The 21,224-nt window shown below is 42.5% G+C and overlaps 1 protein-coding gene across 3 annotated transcripts in view; it reads right to left on the bottom strand.

The window, feature by feature from the left end:
- The window catches only part of LOC120051173 (RNA-binding protein 33-like), a 58,374-nt gene that overhangs the window by 31,371 nt on the left and 5,779 nt on the right, over window positions 1–21,224 (bottom strand). For all 3 annotated transcript variants that reach the window (XM_038997893.1, XM_038997895.1, XM_038997894.1), the window contains exons 4-8: window positions 20,668–20,738; window positions 20,289–20,538; window positions 18,543–18,650; window positions 8,338–8,518; window positions 7,895–8,115 (exon numbers count right to left, since the gene is read on the bottom strand). In XM_038997893.1, coding sequence (XP_038853821.1) covers window positions 7,895–8,115; window positions 8,338–8,518; window positions 18,543–18,650; window positions 20,289–20,538; window positions 20,668–20,738 — 831 coding nt within the window. The remainder of the gene's footprint in view (window positions 1–7,894; window positions 8,116–8,337; window positions 8,519–18,542; window positions 18,651–20,288; window positions 20,539–20,667; window positions 20,739–21,224) is intronic.

Genomic DNA, 21,224 nt, shown 5'->3' with positions numbered 1-21,224 from the left:
TTATTTTTTTAAATCTCATTTTCCATCTACTGATTGAACATACTCTGACGGCAACCCGCCTCACCCAAGGAACCCCCTTCAGAAGCTAGCCAGATAACTAGCTGCTAGCTAGTATTCAGTTAACGGTGATTACCGCTAGCAGTGGCAATCACCGTTAACGCGGACTGCCAGCCTCAGCCCAGGCAACTCCTGCCAGCCTGCACAGCGCGATATCTTCCCAGAGCATATTGGACTGCTTTTCCCTACCGCAAGCTCTGAACCTTTACTCCGGATCATCGCAGCTAGCTAGCTGCTATCCGAGTGGCTACTACTGTCAAACGTCTCTGTCCCGAAGCAAGCACCAGTTAGCCTGGAGCTAGCCTCGAACTACGCCCATCTCCCGGCTAGCCTAAGAGATTCCATCAAGCAATTCCTGGGCTTCAAGTACCTCTTGACAATTGGCCTGGACCTTTTGCTGCCGACACGGAGCCCCGCCGATCCATCACGACTGGTCTACCGACGTAACCGTCCGAGGGGGTTTCTGTCCTGAAGCAAACGCCAGTTAGCCTGGAGCTAGGCCCTTCTCCCGGCTAGCCGAAGAATTCCATCAGATAATTCCTGGGCTTCAATACCTCTTCTGCCAATTGGCCTGAACCCTTTGCTGTCGACACGGAGCACCGCCGATCCATCACGACTGGCCTGCCGACGTAACCGTCCGAGGGGGTTTCAACAGACTCTCCCGTTGCGAAGTTCCCCTTAGGCCCATCTGCTAGCCCCGGCCTGCTAGCTGTCTGAATCGCCGTGCCTCCAGCTCGCCTAGCTACTCACTGGACCCTATGATCACTCGGCTACACGTCTCTCCCTAATGTCAATATTCCTTGTCCATTGCTGTTTTAGTTAGTAATTTTTGTCTAGTTAGTAATTTAGTTAGTAATTTTTTGTTTTTTTGTCCGTCATACTGCCTGCAGAGTTACGTCATACTATCCAGGTCTGTGCCCAAACAATTCGAGCTTCTACTATTAAAAATACACCTTTCTAGAAACAAGTCCCTCACCGTTGCCGCTTGTTATAGACCCCCCTCGGCCCCCAGTTTCCCTCATCACTGTCAAACGCTCCCTAAAACACTTCAGCGAGCAGGCCTTTCTACTCGACCTGGCCCGGGTATCCTGGAAGGATATTGACCTCATTCCGTCAGTAGAGGATGCCTGGTTGCTCTTCAAAAGTGCTTTCCCTCTCCATCTTAAATAAGCATGGCCCACTCAAAAATTGTAGAACTAAGAACAGATATAGCCCTTGGTTCACCCCAAACTTGACTGCCCTTGACCAGCACAAAAACATCCTGTGGCGTTCTGCATTTGCATCGAATAGTCCACGCGATACGCAACTTTTCAGGAAAGTCAGGAACCACTATACAATCGTGGCCAAAAGTTGAGAATGACACAAATATTAATTTTCACAAAGTCTGCTGCCTCAGTTTGTATGATGGCAATTTGCATATACTCCAGAATGTTATGAAGAGTGATCAGATGAATTGCAAAGTCCCTCTTTGCCATGCAAATTAACTGAATCCCCCCCAAAAAAATCCACTGCATTTCAGCCCTGCCACAAAAGGACCAGCTAACATCATGTCAGTGATTCTCTCGTTAACACAGGTGTGAGTGTTGACGAGGACAAGGCTGGAGATCACTCTGTCATGCTGATTGAGTTCGAATAACAGACTAGAAGCTTCAAAAGGAGGGTGGTGCTTGGAATCATTGTTCTTCCTCTGTCAAGCATGGTTACCTGCAAGGAAACACGTGCATCATCATTGCTTTGCACAAAAAGGGCTTCACTGCTGACAGTAATATTGCACCAAAATCAATCATTTATCGGACCATCAAGAATTTCAAGGAGAACGGTTCAATTGTTGTGAAGGCGGCTTCAGAGCACCCAAGAAAGTCCAGCAAGCGCCAGGACCATCTCCTAAAGTTGATTCAGCTGCGGGATCGGGGCACCACCAGTACAGAGCTTGCTCAGGAATGGCAGCAGGCAGGTGTGAGTGCATCTGCACGCACAGTGTGGCGAAGACTTTTGGAGGATGGCCTGGTGTCAAGAAGGGCAGCAAAGAAGCCACTTCTCCCCAGGAAAAACATCAGGGACAGACAAATATTCTGCAAAAGGTACAGGGATTGGACTGCTGAGGACTGGGGTAAAGTCATTTTCTCTGATGAATCCCCTTTCCGATTCTTTGGGGCATCCGGAAAAAGCTTGTCCGGAGAAGACAAGGTGAGCGCTACCATCAGTCCTGTGTCATGCCAACAGTAAAGCATCCTGAGACCATTCATGTGTGGGCTTGCTTCTCAGCCAAGGGAGTGGGCTCACTCACAATTTTGCCTAAGAACACAGCCATGAATAAAGAATGGTACCAACACATCCTCCGAGAGCAACTTCTCCCAACCATCCAGGAACAGTTTGGTGACGAACAATGCCTTTTCCAGCATGATGGAGCATTAAGTGGCTCGGGAAACAAAACATCGATATTTTGGGTCCATGGCCAGGAAACTCCCCAGACCTTAATACCATTGAGAACTTGTGGTCAATCCTCAGAGGCGGGTGGACAAACAAAAACCCACAAATTCTGACAAACTCCAAGCATTGATTATGCAAGAATGGGCTGCCATCAGTCAGGATGTGGCCCAGAAGTTAATTAACAGCATGCCAGGGCCGATTGTAGAGGTCTTGAAAAAGAAGGGTCAACACTGCAAATATTGACTCTTTGCATCAACTTCATGTAATTGTCAATAAAAGCCTTTGACACTTATGAAATGCTTGTAATTATACTTCAGTATTCCATAGTAACATCTGACAAAAATATCTAAAGACACTGAAGCAGCAAACTTTGTGAAAATTAATATTTGTGTCGTTCAAAACTTTTGGCCACGACTGTACTCAATCAGTTAGGAAAGCTAAGGCTAGCTTTTTCAAACAAAAATTTGCTTGCTGTAGCACTAACTCCAAAAAGGTTTGGGACACTGTAAAGTCCATGGAGAATAAGAGCACCTCCTCCCAGCTGCCCACTGCACTGAGGATAGGAAACACTGTCACCAACAATAAATATTAGATCATTTCAATCAGCATTTTTCCATGGCTGGCCATGCTTTCCACCTGGCTACCCCTACCCTGGCCAACATCTCAGCACCCCCTGCAGCAACTTGCCCAAACCCCCACACTTCTCCTTCACCCAAATCCAGACAGCTGATATTCTGGAAGAACTGCAAAATCTGGATCCGTACAAATCAGCTGGGCTAGACAATCTGGACCTTCTCTTTCTAAAATTATCAACCGAAATTGTTGCAACCCCTATTACTAACCTATTCAACCTCTTTCGTATCGTCTGAGATCCCCAAAAATTGGAAAGCTGCCACGGTCGTCCCCCTCTTCAAAGGGGGAGACACTCTAGACCCAAACTGTTATAGACCTATATCCATCCTGCCCTGCCTATCTAAAATCTTCGAAAGCCAAGTTAATAAACAGATCACCGAACATTTCGAATCCCACCATACCTTCTCCTCTATTCAATCTGGTTTCCGAGTTGGTCATGGGTGCACCTCAGCTACGTGCAAGGTCCTAAATGATATCATAACCGCCATCGATAAAAGACAGTATTGTGCAGCCGTTTTCATCGACCTGGCCAAGGCTTTCGATTGTCGATCGCCACATTCTTATCAGCAGACTCAATGGCCTTTCTAGGGAGTTTTCCTAGCCATCGTGCTTCTACACCTGCATTGCTTGCTGTTTGGGGTTTTAGGCTGGGTTTCTGAACAGCTCTTTGAGATATCAGCTGATGTAAGAAGGGCTATATAAATACATTTGATTTGAATAGCCTTGGCTTCTCAAATGACTGCCTCGCCTGGTTCACCAACTACTTCTCAGACAGAGTTCAGTGTGTCAAATCGGAGGGCCTGTTGTCCAGACCTCTGGCAGTCTCTATGGGGGTGCCACAGGGCTCAATTCTCGGGCCGACTCTTTCCTCTGTATATATCAATGATGTTGCTCTTGCTGCTGGTGATTCTCTGATCCACCTCTACGCAGATGACACCATTCTGTATACATCTGGCCCTTCTTTGGACACTGTGCTAACAAACCTCCAAACGAGCGTCAACGCCATGCAACTCTCCTTCTGTGGCCTCCAACTGCTTTTAAATGCTAGTAAAACTAAGCGCATGCTCTTCAACCGATTGCTGCCCGCACCCTCCCGCCCGACTAGCATCACTACACGGTTCTGACCTAGAATATGTGGACAACTACAAATACCTAGGTGTCTGGTTAGACTATAAACTCTCCTTCCAGACTCACATTAAGCATCTCCAATCCAAAATTAAATCTAGAATCGGCTTCCTATTTTACAACAAAGCCTCCTTCACTCATTCCGCCAAACATACCCTCATAAAACTGACTATCCTACCGATCCTTGACTTTGGCGATGTCTTTTACAAAATAGCCCCCCAACACTCTACTCAGCAAACTGGATGTAGTCTATCACAGTGCCATCCGTTTTATCACCAAAGCCCCATATTCTACCCACCACTGTGACCTGTATGCTCTCATTGGCTGGCCCTCACATCTGTTGCCAAACCCACTGGCTCCAGGTCATCTAAAAGTCTTTGCTAGGTAAAGCCCCGCCTTATTTCAGCTCACTGGTCACCATAGCAACACCTACCCGTAGCAGGCGTTCCAGCAGGGACATTGCACTGGTCATCCCCAAAGCCAAGACTTCCTTTGGCCGCCTTTCCTTCCAGTTCTCTGTTGTAAATGACTGGAACGAATTGCAAAAATCTCTGAAGCTGGAGTCTTAGATCTCCCTCTCTAACTTTAAGCATCAGCTGTCTGAGCAGCTTACCGATCACTGTACCTGTACACAGCCAATCTGTAAATAGCACACCCGACTACCTCATCCCCATACTATTACCTACCCTCTTGCTCTTTTGCACCCCAGTATCTCTACTTGCACATCTACACATCTATCACTTCAGTATTAATGCTAAATTGTAATTATTTTCACCTCTAGGGCCTATTTATTGCCTACCTCCCTACATTTGCACACACTGTACATAGATTTTCTGTGTTTCTTTTCTGTACGTTTGTTTGTGTAACTCTTGTTTTAGTCGCACTGCTTTGCTTTATCTTGGCCAGGTCACAGTTGTAAATGAGAACTTGGCCTTAAATAAAGGTGATTTTTTTAAATAAATTTTTTAATGGAATTAAATGCCTCTTCTCTCTTATCCTGTTTCAAAACCATGGAGGAAGGTTGTATGATCAATTCTCCTTCCCTAGGCTTCCAGGCCCCTGGCCGAGTAGGCATCTCTTTGTTCATGCTTTGTTCTGTTCTGTAATCTTAGGATCTATATGCTTAGAATAATGCATTGTAATGCTTAATGCCTTGTTTGTAAATCCATTCATTGTACAATGTTAATTAAATATCTGCCTTTGACATCGACCATTTTCATACCAATTCTTGCTAGTCGACGTCAACTCATTGCCTAATGCTAGCTTGTATATTTTAATGTATCTGTATATCTTTATTGAGTCAGATAATGTTAATAGGCTAATTCTTTAGTCTAATTACGAGTCGCATGTGATGTATATATAATAGACTGTATAAAAACATGTCAAATATTGCTGCCCACAATAACAATCCCAGCCACAAGGACTAACTGCATCACAGGCTGTGTTCAAGCTGTAAAATAAATATGGCTAGCTAGTTAACAGCTAGGCTAGCTGCTACGCCAAGCAGCTCTTCGTTCTAACTTTTGGTAGGCAGGATCCCTGGACAGATATAGTGGTCGCAGCAACTGAGGCTAACTGAGTTGCAGGATCCCCCCCCCAAAAAAGGGAACTAGTAACCAAACTTTTTCATTCGAATAATTTTGCCAGAGACGTTCAAAACATCAAACCGAGCTATCCCTCTTTCCGCATTCAACAAGTGACCTTCAACCTCCAAGGCGTTGCATACAGTTGAAGTCAGAAGTTTACATACACCTTAGCAAAATACATTTAAACCCAGTTTCACAATTCCTGACATTTAATCCTAGTAAAAATTCCATTTTAGGTCAGTTAGGTTCACCACTTTATATTAAGAATGTGAAATGTCAGAATAATGGGAGAGAATGATTTCTTTCAGCTTTTATTTCTTTCATCACATTCCCAGTGGGTCACAAGTTTACATACACTCAATTAGTATTTGGTAGCATTGCCTTTAAAAATTGTTTAACTTGGGTCAAACGTTTTGGGTCGCCTTCCACAAGCTTCCCACAATAAGTTGGGTGAATTTTGGCCCATTCCTCCTGACAGAGCTGGTGTAACGGAGTCAGGTTTGTAGGCTTCCTTGCTCGCACACGCTTTTTCAGTTCTGCCCACACATTTTCTACAGGATTGTGGTCAGGGCTTTGTAATGGCCACTCCAATACCTTGACTTTGTTGTCCTTAAGCCATTTTGCCACAACTTTGGAAGTATGCTTGGGGTCCTTGTCCATTTGTGAGACCCATTTGCGACCAAGCTTTAACTTCTTGACTGATGTCTTGATATGTTGCTTCAATATATCCACATAATTTTCCTCCCTCATGATGCCATCTATTTTGTGAAGTGCACCAGTCCATCCTGCAGCAAAGCACCCCCACAACATGATGCTGCCACCCCGTGCTTCACGGTTGGGAAGGTGTTCTTCAGCTTAAAAGCCTCCCCCCTTTTCCTCCAAACATAATGATGGTCATTACGGCCAAACAGTTCTATTTTTGTTTCATCAGACCAGAGGACATTTCTCCAAAAAGTACAATCTTTGTTCCCATGTGCAGTTGCAAACTGTAGTCTGGCTTTTTTAATGGCGGTTCTGGAGCACTGGCTTCTTCCTTGCCGAGCGGTCTTTCAGGTTATGTCGATATAGGACTCGTTTTACTGTGGATATAAATACTTTTGTACCCGTTTCCTCCAGCATCTTCACAAGGTCCTTTGCTGTTGTTCTGGGATTGATTTGCACTTTTCGCACCAAAGTACGTTCATCTCTAGGAGACAGAACGCGTCTCCTTCCTGAGCGGTATGACGGCTGTGTGGTCCCATGGTGTTTATACTTGCGTACTATTGTTTGTACAGATGAACGTGGTACCTTCAGGCGTTTGGAAATTTCTCCCAATGATGAACCAGACTTGTGGAGGTCTACAATGTTTTTTCTGAGGTCTTAGCTGATTTCTTATGATTGTCCCATGATGTCAAGCAAAGAGGCACTGAATTTGAAGGTAGGCCTTGAAATACATCTACAGGTACACCTCCTAAAGCCATGACATAATTTTCTGGAATTTCCCAAGCTGTTTCAAGGCACAGTCAACTTAGTATATGTAAACTTCTGACCCACTGGAATTGTGATACAGTGAATAAGTGAAATAATCTGTCTGTAAACAATTGTTGGAAAAATGACTTGTGTCATGCACAAAGTAGATGTCCTAACCGACTTGCCAAAACTATAGTTTGTTAACAAGAAATGTGTGTGGAGTGGTTGAAAAACGAGTTTTAATGACTCCCTTTAATGACAACCTAAGTGTATGTAAGCTTCCAAGTTCAACTGTATATGGATGAACATCTTAAATAAACGGATTATATGCTTCAAGAGATGTCTAATAATAAAAAGGCCACGAGAAACTAAATCCAATATGCCATGATGACAATGGCATGTGTGAGAACAAGAAAAAAATAGCCTACATAGCTGTTATTATTAGTTTTGCAAGTAAACATTGCGACAATATTCAGTAAGCATAGCTTTAAATTGTCTTGCACACATACACTCAAGTAAGCTAATCGTAAACAATTCTATAATTTAAAGTGACATTACAGAATATCAAGAGATAATCCTTTTATATTGTGTCAGATTATTTTAATAAGATTTACCTGCATGCCCATATGTAGAGGCACCATTGGGAGCCTCATGTCATTCATTCGTCCTCTTCCTCCACCGAAGTCTCCCATCCCAAATCCGGGGAACCTCCCTCTTAATCCTCGACCTCTGAATCCTCCTCTATCTCCTCCTCGGCCCCCAAAGCGGCCCTGCTTCCTCTGGCGCTCCTTCTCCTCAAACTCCATCAGGTCTGCTTTGGCCTCTTCAGACAGCTCTGGAGGGCAAAACACATCCCCACGAGGTTAACATTAGAACATTCAAATACAAGCCATTCAGTAAGAATTGCTCAAGCTGCACTTGAGCATTTTCTTTTGATCCAAATTGTTTAGGTACAGGAGTTAAACTTGAAATGCCCTTCAACCAAACAACGTAACCAAACAAAGCACACAAATATATTACAGTTTATATAACAGTGCAAGGTTGTACATTAATGTACCTAATGTTTCAGGAATGTTCCGTCTTTTGGTTCCCGCATCCGCCAGCCGCACAACACCAGACGTGACATCTTTACGCTCCGTTTTGAAACGCAACCGGCCAGACTCTCCATCGTCGTCTTCCTCTTCATCCTCGTCTTCCTCCTCCTTCACTTCTTCCTTTGGCTCTGGTTCATTCTCAACCTTGAGAAATATAGGGATCAACAACCCCATCAGATACAGGTAACTGCCAAAATAATGGAAGACTTAAAAAAAAAAAAAATAGGGATACATTGTTATATTGAAAGCAGGTGCTTCCACCCAGGTGTAGTTCCTGAGTTAATTAAACAATTAACATTCCTTCATACTTAGGCTTATGTATACAAATGTTGGGCAGGCCATTATTTTGGCCCCATATTCTCCCCCCCCCCCAAAAAGGAAGACGATGCCCCTATCAACAAGACAGGAGTGGTTACTGAATGGGTTGATGAGCATGAAAACAATGTAAACTATATGCCATGGCCGTCTCAGCGTTCTCCACCACCATCAACAGAACATCAAATGATGGAATTTCTCATGGAAGAATGGTGTTGCATCTAGTGTTGTCACGATACCAACACTTTACTAAGGATACAATACCAGGCCAAGTATCACGATATAGAGTAGTTTCACAGTACCATGGCGTAAATTATTATTATTTTTTAATCTGTGGTCTGGCGTCCTGCTCGCACCATCATGTACATGTGCTACACAAAATCCTGTCACTGAAATTCACTCTTCTACTCAATACAACACATTGAATTTAACTTGACACTGTTCGGTGTATAATAGAATACTGCAGAGAGCTGATAGCTCATATTTGCAAAGGCATACCTTGGATTTGGCTGGAGGAATGGGAGGAAGGAATATATTAATATACATGCATGTCATTGTGGCAGTAAGGGGAAAACTTGCCTAGTTAAATAAAAGGTTAAAAACTAAAAAACAAACACGGCATGAAACCTTTACTCGAGTTAACAGGCGCACACTCCCTCCCCCACACACACACACCGTCTCCCTTGCTCTCAAACTCACACCACTCTCTCGCTCTCCCACAAACACTGCTCCCAACTTTTAAAAGGTTAGGCACCGAACAAAATTTAAGGAGCGCCAGAAATAGATTTTTGATATAGTTTAGGCTTACATTAGGCCAATATGAATCCTACCTTTGAAGCACATCATGAGTAGCAGACCCTTTTCCTTTCTTCCTGTGCCAATGAAATTTACTTAAACCTACTGTCAAGTTACCAGGTTGTTAGCTAGCTAGGTAACATGACTGAACAACGTAATTTGTTATCAAACCAATAATCAGCGACCAGGGATTAGTTCAAAAAACGACACACGACATGGTCTGTGAAATGACATTAAATGCGCGCAAATCCCGATAGAAAAAAAGGCATCTCTGGTAATATGGGTCATACTGTTTTGAACCGTTTATGCTAGTTTTCTTTGCTGTAAAGCTGCAAGCATGGCTGTCCATTTTTCCCTCTGGCACTCAGAGGCTGCATGAAGGTGATCTTGCAAAGTCTACTCAGACTGACCTTTGCTCTTGCTTATAACAGGTGATGAAATGATACAATGTATCAACATCGCTCCCTGTGCGCTCTGCTCCAATGTAACAAATGTACAAATCTAACAACCTTAGACTCATCTGGGTCTGCATCCCGCTCACCATCACGGATAAATTACACTGAACAAAAATATAAAACATATAAAAAGGTGTCGGTCCCATGTTTCATGAGCTAAAATAAAAGATCCCAGAAAGATTTCATAAGCACACAAAGCATCTCAAATTTTGTGCATAAATTTGTTTACATCCCTGTTTGTGAGCATTTCAGCTTTGCCAAGATAATCCATCCACCTGACAGGTGTGGCATATCAAGAAGCTGATTAAACTGCATGATTATTACACAGGTGAACCTTGTGCTGGGGACAATAAAAGGCCCTCTAAAACATGCAGTTCTCACAACAATGCCACAGATGTCTCAAGTTGAGGGAGCGTGCAATTGGCATGCTGACTGCAGTAATGTCCACCACAGCTGTGCCAGAGAATTGAATGTTAATTTATCTACCATAAGCCACCACCAAAATCTTTTTAGAGAATTTGGCAGTACATCCAACCGGCCTCCCAACAGACCACAAGTAACCACGCCATCCCAGGACTTCCACATCCAGCTTCTTCACCTGCGGGATCGTCTGAGACCAGCCACCCGAACAGCTGATGAAACTGTGAGTCTTCAAACAAAGAATTTATGCAAACTGTCAGAAACTGTCTCAGGGAAGCTCAACTGTGTGCTTGAAGACTGCAGTTCGAGGTCATAGCCGACTTCATTGGGCAAACACTCACCTTCGATGGCCACTGGAGAAGTGTGCTCTTCACGGATGTTGTGAACAGAGTGCCCTATGGTGGTGGTGGAGTTATGGTATGGGCAGGCATAAGCTATGGACAACGAACACAATTGCATTTTATCGATGGCAATTTGAATGCACAGAAATACCGTGATGAGGAGATCCTGAGGACCATTGTGCCATTCATCTGCCGCCATCACCTCCCAGCATGATAATTCACGTCCCTATGTCACAAGGATCTGTACACAATTCCTGGAAGCTGAAAAAGTCCCAGTTCTTCGACGGCCTGCATACTTACCCAATGAGCATGTTTAGGATGATCTGGATCGACGTATACGACAACGTATTCCACTTCCGCCTAATATCCAGCAACTTCGCACAGCCATTGAAGAGGAGTGGGACAACATTTCACAGGCCACAATCAAACAGCCTGATCAACTCTATGTGAAGGAGACGAGGCGCGCTGCATGATGCAAATGGTGGTCACACCAGATACTGACTGGTTCTGATCCACGCCCCTACCTTATTTTTTAAAGGTATCTGTGACCAGATGCATATCTGTATTCCCAGTTATGTGAAATCCATAAATTAGGGACTAATCCACTGATTTCCTTATATGAACTGGATCTCAGTAAAATCTTTGAAATTGGAGGTTGCGTTTATATTTTTGTTCAGTGTATATTTTAAAAGCTGATGGAGGAATAGATGCGCATGAAGAGCAGACAGAGAAGCAGGTGAGTGAGGACTGATTACAGGACTAATTACAGCTGCCACACGTGATATGCACATGAGTGAAGTGGATATTATTGGCCCTGCGCATACAAGAGACTAGTGGCTATTGCTTGAATTCAACTGAATTTATAAACTGACTTTATAAACATGCACCAGCAGGATCTTTAGGTCAGTAGAGATGAAAAATATGGTAGTATGATATGAAACGGTACTACGGTATAAAATAATATATTGGTGTCAGAAGTATTATGACGTTTTGGTACCGTGATACCGGGGCGGCAAGTAGCCTAGTGGTTAGAGCGTTGGACTTGTAACCGAAAGGTTGCAAGATCGAATCCCCGAGCTGACAAGGTAAAAATGTCGTTCTGCCCTGAACAAGGCAGTTAACCCACTGTTCCTAGGCCATCATAGAAAATAAGAATATGTTCTTAACTTCTTTGGGAAAGGGTGGCAGTATTGAGTAGCTTGGATGAATAAGGTGCCCAGAGTAAACTGCTTGTTACCCAGGCCCAGAAGCTATGATATGCATACAAGTAGGAGATTTGGATAGAAAGCACTCTAAAGTTTCCAAAACTGTTAAAATAATGTCTGGGAGTATAACAAAACTCATATGGCAGGTGAAAACCTGAGACAAATCCAACCAGGAAGTGGGAAATCTGAGGTTTGTAGTTTCATTTAAGTGATTGCCTATGCTGTGTCTATGAGGCCAGATTGCACTTCCCAAGGCTTCCAGCAGATGTCAACAGTCTTTAGAAAGTTGTTTGAGGCTTCTATTGTTGAAGAGGGTCGAATAAGAGCTGTTTCAACAAGTGGACTAGGCTGAGGCCAATGAGTTGTTTACTGCGCGGTCACGCCGTTCCTTCTTTTTCTTCTGTAATGAATACGCTATTGTCAGGTTGGAATATTATTGAAGATTTATTGTAAAAAGACCCTAAGGATTGATTGTAAACATCATTTGACATGTTTATACAAACTGTAATGGAACTCTTTTGACTTTGTCTGGATTTTGCGCTTGCGCATTGTGCCTTTGGAATAGTGAACTAAACGCGCGAACGGAGGTATTTGGACATAAATATGGACGTAATCGAACAAAACAAACATTTCTTGTGGAAGTGGGAGTCCTGGGAGTGCATTCCGACGAAGATCAGCAAAGGTAAGTGAAGATTTATAATGCTATTTCTGACTTTTGTTGACTCCACAATTTGGCGGGTAACTGTATGGCTTGCTTTTGTGGCTGAACGCTGTTCTCAGATGATTGAATATTGTGCTTTTGTCGTAAAGCTTTTTGAAATCTGACACAGCGGTTGCATTAAGAACAAGTTTATCTTTAATTCTATGTAAAACATGCATCTTTCATCAAAGTTTATGAGTATTTCTGTTATTTGATGTGGCTCTCTGCAATTTCTCCGGGATGTTGGAGGCATTTCAGAACATGGCGCCAATGTAAACTGAGGTTTTTGGATATAAATATGAACTTTATCGAACAAAACATATGTATTGTGTAACATGAAGTCCTATGAGTGTCATCTGATGAAGATCAAAGGTTAGTGAATAATTTTATCTATATTTCTGCTTTTTGTGACTCCACTCTTTGGCTGGAAAAATGGCTGTGTTTTTCTGTGATTTGGCGGTGACCTAACGTAATCGTTTGTGGTGCTTTCGCTGTAAAGCCTTCTTGAAATCGGACACTGTGGTGGGATTAACAACAAGATTACCTTTAAAATGGTATAAGATACTTGTATGTTTGAGGAATTTTATTTATGAGATTTCTGTTGGTTTTGAATTTGGCGCCCTGCAATTTCACTGGCTGTTGTCGAGGTGGGACGCCAGCGTCCCGAACGATCCCAGAGAGGTTTTAACTGACTTGCCTAGTTAAATAAAAGGTTATTTAAATGTATTTTATTTTTTAAATACACTATGCAACACTAATCGCATCCCTCAAATAGAATTCCAGACAACCACTGAAGTGGTTCTGGCCCAATGCCTTAAGACACTATGTTGGTGTCCCTTATTTTTGGCAGTTACCTGTACAGCATATGGATAGTGTTCTTGCAGGCCTATAAACTGCAACCATGTATTACTTGAACATCTGGGGCATTATCAGATTTCACAGTACTTCACAAAAGACAAAAGTCTAAAGTATAGAATAAGCTACAAACAACATTTATCATTTGCATATATTATACATTGTTCATAGCAGAATTGCAGCCATTGACTCAATGCAAGGCACCAAAGAGGCATTGGAGAGAGAGGGGCTTTGACTTATTGGTCAGTGTCCCTGACCCAAATGGCACCCTATTCCCTATATAGTGCACTACTTTTGACCAGAGCCTCTTAGTTGTGCATTATATAACAGGGCTCGACATTAACGCTTGCGCTCTTGTTCAGGTACAAGTTTAAATAAATAGTCGGACAAGAATATAGATTTAAAAAATATATATATTTAAAAATCTTTAAAAACATATAATCATAACAATCTAACAATTATAAGATCAGAGAAGCCTATAATTGGATCAGAGAAGCAAACATGGAAAAATAGATTTTAATATTATTTCAATGTACATAAATAATCATGTTTGACAAATATAATGAAGGATAATTAACATTAACGTCTAAATGGTCACAAGACCAGGGAGTGAAGGACAGTGCCTGTTGCGCACCACACATCACCCACCTTGAATCTGAGCGGAGGCGGTCAGCATTTAGAAAATGAGTCAACAATAAACTTAATTGGTTTTAAAACTGGACATTCTATATCATTTTATGAAGCATGTCTTTCTTCAGAAAGTATTCACACCCCTTGACTTTTTCCACATTTAGTTGTGTTACAGCCTGAATATAAAATGTTTTTGTCACTGGCCGACACACATTACCCAAAAGTGGATTTTTTGGGGGACATTATTACAAATAAAAAGCTGAAATGTCTTGAGTCAATAAGTATTCAACCCGTTTGTTATGGAAAGACAAAATAATTTCAGGAGTAACAATTTGCTGAAAAACTTACATAATACATTGCATGGACTCACTGTGTGCAAAAATGGCTTAACCTCTCTGGGATAGGGTCTAGTTTCCTGAATTTCCGCCTGATTGACGTGCCCAAAGTAAACTACCTGTTACTCAGGCCCAGAAGCCAGGATATGCTTATAATTGGTAGCATTGGATAGAAAACACTTTGAAGTTCCTAAAACTGTTAAAATAATGTCTGAGACTATAACAGAATTGATATGGCAGGCGAAAATCCGAAGAAAATCCACATGGATTTTTATAAATATTTTATTTTTTAGGTCCCAGTAGAAACCTATTGTTCCCATGTAAATCCGTCTCCCCAGAATGCAATTCCTATGGCTTCCACTAGATTTCAACAGTCTTTATTCAAGGTTTCAGGCTTGTTTTTTGAAAAACAAGCAAGAATTTTGAGTTTTAGTGAGAAGAGCACCGGAACAATATCAGTCTTTCGGCGCGCGAGGGAGAGGGCGCGCGCTTACTAATTTTCCTTTCCTATTGAACATACTACTTTCCGTATGAAATATTATAGTTTATTTACATTTTAGAGTACCTGACAATTAGACAGAAACGTTGTTTGACTTGTTTGGACGAAGTTTAGCAGTAGCTTTTTGGACTCCTTTGTCTGCATGTTGAACGAGTGGATTACTGAAATCGATTTGTGATTTTATGAAGCCTGTGCTGGTTGAAAAATATTTGATGTGGGGCGCCGTCCTCAGACAATCGCATGGTATGCTTTTGCCGTAAAGCCTATTGTAAATCGGACCATGCAGTTAGATTTTAAATTATATAAGATACTTGTATGTTCATAAATGTTTAATATTACGATTATTTATTTGAATTGCGTGCCCTCCAATTTCACCGGATGTAGTCGGCTGGTCGCTAATGAACATTACCCAGTCACTACAAAAGATACAGGCGTCCTTTACTTCCAGAGAGGAAGTAAACCACTCAGCGATTTCAGCACGAGGCCAATGGTGACTTTAAAACAGTTTAATGCCTGTGATAGGAGAAAACTGAGGGTGGATCAACATTGTAGTTACTCCACAATACTAAGCTAGAGTGTGAAAAGGAGGAAGCCTATACATAATACAAATTTTCCAAAATCTGCATCCTCTTTGAAAGGTACTAAAGTAATACTGCTCAAAATGTGGCAAAGCAATTGACTTATTGTCCTGAATACAAAGTGTTATGTTTGGGGCAGATCCAACAACACACAACTGAGTACCACTCTCCATATTTTCAAGCATAGTGGTGGCTGCATCATGTTATGGGTATGCTTGTAATTGTTAAGGACTTGGGAGTTTCAGGATAACAAACGTAATAGAGCTAAGCACAGGCATAAAATTTGGTTCAGTCTGCTTTCCACCAGACACTGGAAAACAAATTCACCTTTCAGCAGGACAATAACCTAAAACACAAGACCAAATCTACACTGCAGATGCTTACAGAAGTCAGTAAATGTGGTCGATTATCAGTTTGACTTAAATCTACATGAAAATCTATGGCAAGGATTGAAAATGGTTGTCTAACAATTTGACAGATATTGAAGAATTTTGAAAATAATAAATGGGCAAATATTGTACAATCCAGGTGTGCAAAGCTCTTAGAGACTTGTGTGAATAGTTATGTAAATAATACAAAAATGTTTCAGTGTCATTATGGGGTAGTGTGTGTAGGTTGATGTTTTATTTATTTTTTCATCCAAGCTGTAACAACAAAATGTGGGAATAGTCAAGGGGTATGAATACTTTCTGGAAGGCACTTTACATTGTTTCAAAGTAGCCTAACCAAAATATGACCATAGAAATTGAGGGAATTATTTACTTAATATGCCATTGAAACTAGTATTTTCCCCATGCCATATTAGTTTTCAAATCAACGTTTTATTGTCCAGCAGCCAAAGGCATAATCCTTGTCATATCAGTAAACAATGCTAATTGATGCATCTTTAGGTCTCTCCTCTCTTCATTTCTAACATATATTTTCATCTCTGTCACATGAAACTGCTCACGTGTGCGGTGCACTTTTGATAAGTGTTTTCCCGCTAATTGCATGTTGAAACATTCGCCAAGCCTACAGCCATATGTGTATTGTTGAGCTTATAATATGAATAAATAAAACTTTGGCAACATTTGAAGCTCAATGGTCTGATCTGTTGCATCAGCCTCAGTGATAGATATTTTTCATATAAACTCAGCAAAAAAAAGAAACGTCCCTTTTTCAGGACCCTGTCTTTCAAATAATTCATAAAAATCAAAATAACTTCATAGATCTTCATTGTAAAGTGTTTAAACACTGTTTCCCATGCTTGTTCAATGAACCATAAACAATTAAATGAACATGCACCTGTGGAACGGTCATTAAGACACTAACAGCTTACAAACGGTAGGCAATTAAGGTCACATTTATGAATACTTAGGACACTAAAGAGGCCTTTCTACTGACTCTGAAAAACACCAAAAGAAAGATGCCCAGGGTCCCTGCTCATCTGCGTGAACGTGCCTTAGGCATGCTGCAAGGAGGCATGAGGACTGCAAATATGGCCAGGGCAATGAAATGCAATGTCTGCACTGTGAGACACCTAAGACAGCGCTACAGGGAGACAGGACAGACAGCTGATCGTCCTCGCAGTGGTAGACCATGTGTAACAACACCTGCACAGAATCAGTAAATCCAAACATCACACCTGCGGGACAGGTACAGGATGGCAACAACAACTGCCCGAGTTACACCAGGAACGCACAATCCCTTCATCAGTGCTCTGACTGTCCGCAATAGGCTGAGAGAGGCTGGCCTGAGGGCTTGCAGGTCTGTTGTTAAGGCAGGTCCTCACCAGACATCACCGGCAACGTCGCATATGGGCACAAACCCACCGTCGCTGGACCAGACAGGACTGGCAAAAAGTGCTCTTCACTGACGAGTCGCTGTTTTATCTCACCAAGGGTGATGGTCGGATTCGCGTTTATCGTCGAAGCAATGAGCGTTACACCGAGGCCTGTACTCTGGAGGGGGATCGATTTGGAGGTGGAGGGTCCGTCATGGTCTGGGGCGGTGTGTCACAGCATCATCGGACTGTGCTTGTTGTCATTGCAGGCAAACTCAACACTGTCCATTTCAGGTAAGACATCCTCCTCCCTCATGTGGTACCCTTCCCGCAAGCTCATCTTGACATGACCCTCCAGCATGAGCAGTATGGCTGGTGGCATTGTCGTTCTGTGCGTGATTTCCTGCAAGACAGGAATGTCAGTGGTCTGCCATGGCCAGCGAAGAGCCCGGATCTCAATCCCATTGAGCACGTCTGGGACCTGTTGAATCGGAGGGTGAGGGCTAGGGCCATTCCCCTCAGAAATGTCCGGGAACTTGCAGGTGCCTTGGTGGAAGAGTGGGGTAACATCTCACAGCAAGAACTGGCAAATCTGGTGCAGTACATGAGGAAGAGATGCACTGCAGTACTTAATGCAGCTGGTGGCCACACCAGATACTGACAGTTACTTTTGACCCCCCCTTTGTTCAGGGACACATCCAATTTCTGTTCGTCACATGTCTGTGGAACTTGTTCAGTTTAGGTCTCAGTTGTTGAATTTTGTTGTTATGTTCATGAACATAAACGCAGTTGACAATGAGGACGTTTCTATTTTTGGTGAGTTTATGTGCAGTGGTTGTATGAATTTTGGATCTGTCGTCCCAGAGTCTGTTTTGAACCGTAGACATGTTTTGGGGGGTCGTAATTGTAATGTTGCAATATTTTATAGGCTCTCAAGGGTGGCCAACCATCCTCCAGGAGAGCCTTAAAGGGGCAGTGTTTTATTTTTAGACGAGTTTGAATATAAGAATCCAATAGTGTAGCCTACATTTTTATCTGTTTCTCTATGGTAAAAAAGATAGTAACGCATTTTATTTTGTAAAGTGGTTTCTTGCATCATACAATGATGTAAAAATGGTGCGACTTGAGCTTTTGGACAAGTTACAATAAAAATATGAAAGTCCTACTTGTCCTAAGGATAACTGGCTAAAATGTAAAGTCCTGTCTAGGGAATATAGAGGGAATAGGGTGCAATTTAGGACGTAGCCAGTGAGTGAAGGAGACCTGTTCTGTTCCTACCTCTGTGTCTGCGAGCTGAGAGACTTCCTCCTCCTCTGGGGCTTCCTGTTGCTCTGCCTGCTCCTCCTGCTTTTCTCCACCCCCATAGCTTGGTGAGTAATCATCCACCTACAACAACAAGTGGAGAGATCCAGAGTCAATATTCAAAATAGGCTAAGTGTCATAGATGTATTGTACATTCTACCATCCTATTATGGCTCATATTTACTATCAATGCTAGCAGGATATTAACACTGGCCTGAGATTACAGCCTGTGTGGGTTTAGCCTAACTTTATCCCCATGGAAATGTGAAAGGAATAACGGTTGAACCAAAAATACTGCCGTGTAATATGAAAATATTAACAGCGAGCATAAAAGGAGAAATCATTGAAATGTTATGAGGGGGGGGGTGTTAGAAAGGGGGAGCCTCTTGAATTAACATAACAGTGGGAGCAGGCTTTGTTACCAATTCCTGACGGCATTTGAAATTCTATGAGATGTAAATGTTTGACATGATATACAGAAATGTGGGGGGAGATAAAAACAACCTCTGGATCAGTGATGAAAATATCATCACGCTAGCTACTGCTTTAATGGCCCACTCTAGAAGTTCACGACTCAATGCCAGGAGGAGCATCCCACACAGGAAGCTGACTACAGTTTCACGGTGCCGAAACCCGGGATTCCATTTATACGATAATTCCGGTAATAAAAAAAAAAGTGTTGGCTCTCCAACGTGTACTTGATATACCATGTGGTCTCAACTCACGTAATTACACTCATTTCAAAACATACTTCCAGTGAGAAGCCACTAGGTGATTCATGACTGTCAAATGAAGTCAGTGTGTAGGTCGCAGGACAGTGTTTGGTGTTCTGCACCATTAACCTGCCAACCCAAAACATAATATTTCAGACAAATACCCGTTGCAGCAGCAGGAGACGGACAGACTGTCCCGAGGGAACAGAAAGGAATTAATCCTTTAAACTGTTCCACATGTTACCTCTGAATACCACCGCAAACAGAAGTATTTAAGCCCGGGCAGTCGAGTGACCTTGTAAACATAGTTATTACACACAAACGTGCTCTACGTACTCACTGGGGTTTTTCAAAGTAAGTATGAAGTAGAACCGTGCAACCCTACTTAGAATATCAAAGGCTTTATCTTCAGTTAGTAAAAACAGTGATGTGTCTTTTGTCAGCCATCACACCTTAGTAAATAGGACTATAACAGACGTCACATGGATCTAGTCTTATCTTTTCCCCTCTTCACTCTTGGCTTAGGGATTTGGGAAATAACTAGAGGAAATCGCATCAATCATTTCATCCCACTTCAGGACCGTATGGGCTGTCCTTAGGAAGGTCAATAATCTTTCCACCAATGTGAGACTTTATCAGAGTCGAGTGCCCGATATAAAAGCCCCCCGCGTTAACCTCTGCCGATTGGCAGCGCGTCTTCCTCGCACAAAGTGGCTCTTTAGCCAGACAAATATACAGGGCCCAATGGCACCAGGCGTCACAGCCGACAGACCCCAGAGCATTACCTACCTACTGCCAAACAAGATGTCAACACCAACTTCGTCAACGAAAGGAGAAATCAACTGGCAGAGAGTGATAATGAATCCCCCGCACACCACCTTCAACGCACATCCCCTTTAGCGTTCCCTGAATATATTTGATACGTGCCCCCTGAAACCTGAGACAGGAAAATAAATCTAAGTTATCGTTTCAATGGAGTAAAATAGAAAGAGGGGAGACGAGGACTCACTTGAAATTCATCGTCTAGAGGCTCATTGATTTGAATGTCTAACACGCCGTCGCCCCCAGCCTGTTCTCCTGAGTATTCCATTTGGCCGTCTGGTATCTCCATGTCATTGGGCAGGCTGTACTCGTCCACGTACTCTCCCCCCTCCCGCTGGTAGCCCCCCTCTATATCTCCTAGTTTTTCTAGGTAGTCTATGGGGTTCACCTGCTGGTCAAATTCGCATAGAGTAGCATTGAGGCTAACGCCCTGGTCGCTGAAAGGCAAAAACACACAATTATAAACAAAGGACACTGTAGCTCAAAAATTGGCACATCAAGTGTCTAAAGACTAAGTATGGAAACGCAAATAGCATGATCAGACAACGTGGATACAATTAACTTACATGTTTTGATCTTCTTCATCGCTTTGTAGAAGGTCATCGTTCAATTCCTCATCTGACACTTCTGAGGGATCCTAAAAAAACAAGATAAACAAGCCAGAACGGATCAGTATGTTTTAGCTCATGTTGTTTATTTCTTGCAAGCCCAGGCTTTAAAATGGCAAGGTCGACTATAACACAACTCCCCGAATTTTAACCAAAAGTTACATTATGATTGAATGTGTAGGCCTACGCATGTTCAAATCAGATTGCTAATCTAACAGATTAAGTCAATATTTGAATCAATAAAATAGTGAGTTGAAATAAACATGGGGGGGGGTCTCCTCCAGTCCAAATGTATGCTTTATTCCCATGTGGTGAAGGCAACCTGGGCAGGTTAAGATGCTTTTTTTGCCCACTGTACTTCCTCCTGGTTCACATCAATAAACGCCCCTGTGGTGGAGCCCCCTGTCAAAAGACTACTGCAAAATTCCACGTCACTGTGAATTCTAACTACGGGATCAAGACTATTTCACCTATCCTACAGCTGGTAGGCTACATTAATAACGGCATGCAGGTTA

Source organism: Salvelinus namaycush, chromosome 7 (genome assembly GCF_016432855.1).
Source record: "Salvelinus namaycush isolate Seneca chromosome 7, SaNama_1.0, whole genome shotgun sequence".
NCBI classification, from domain to species: Eukaryota; Metazoa; Chordata; class Actinopteri; order Salmoniformes; family Salmonidae; genus Salvelinus; species Salvelinus namaycush.
Note: the sequence above shows the minus strand (reverse complement) of the source record. Positions and strands in the feature narration are given on the sequence as shown.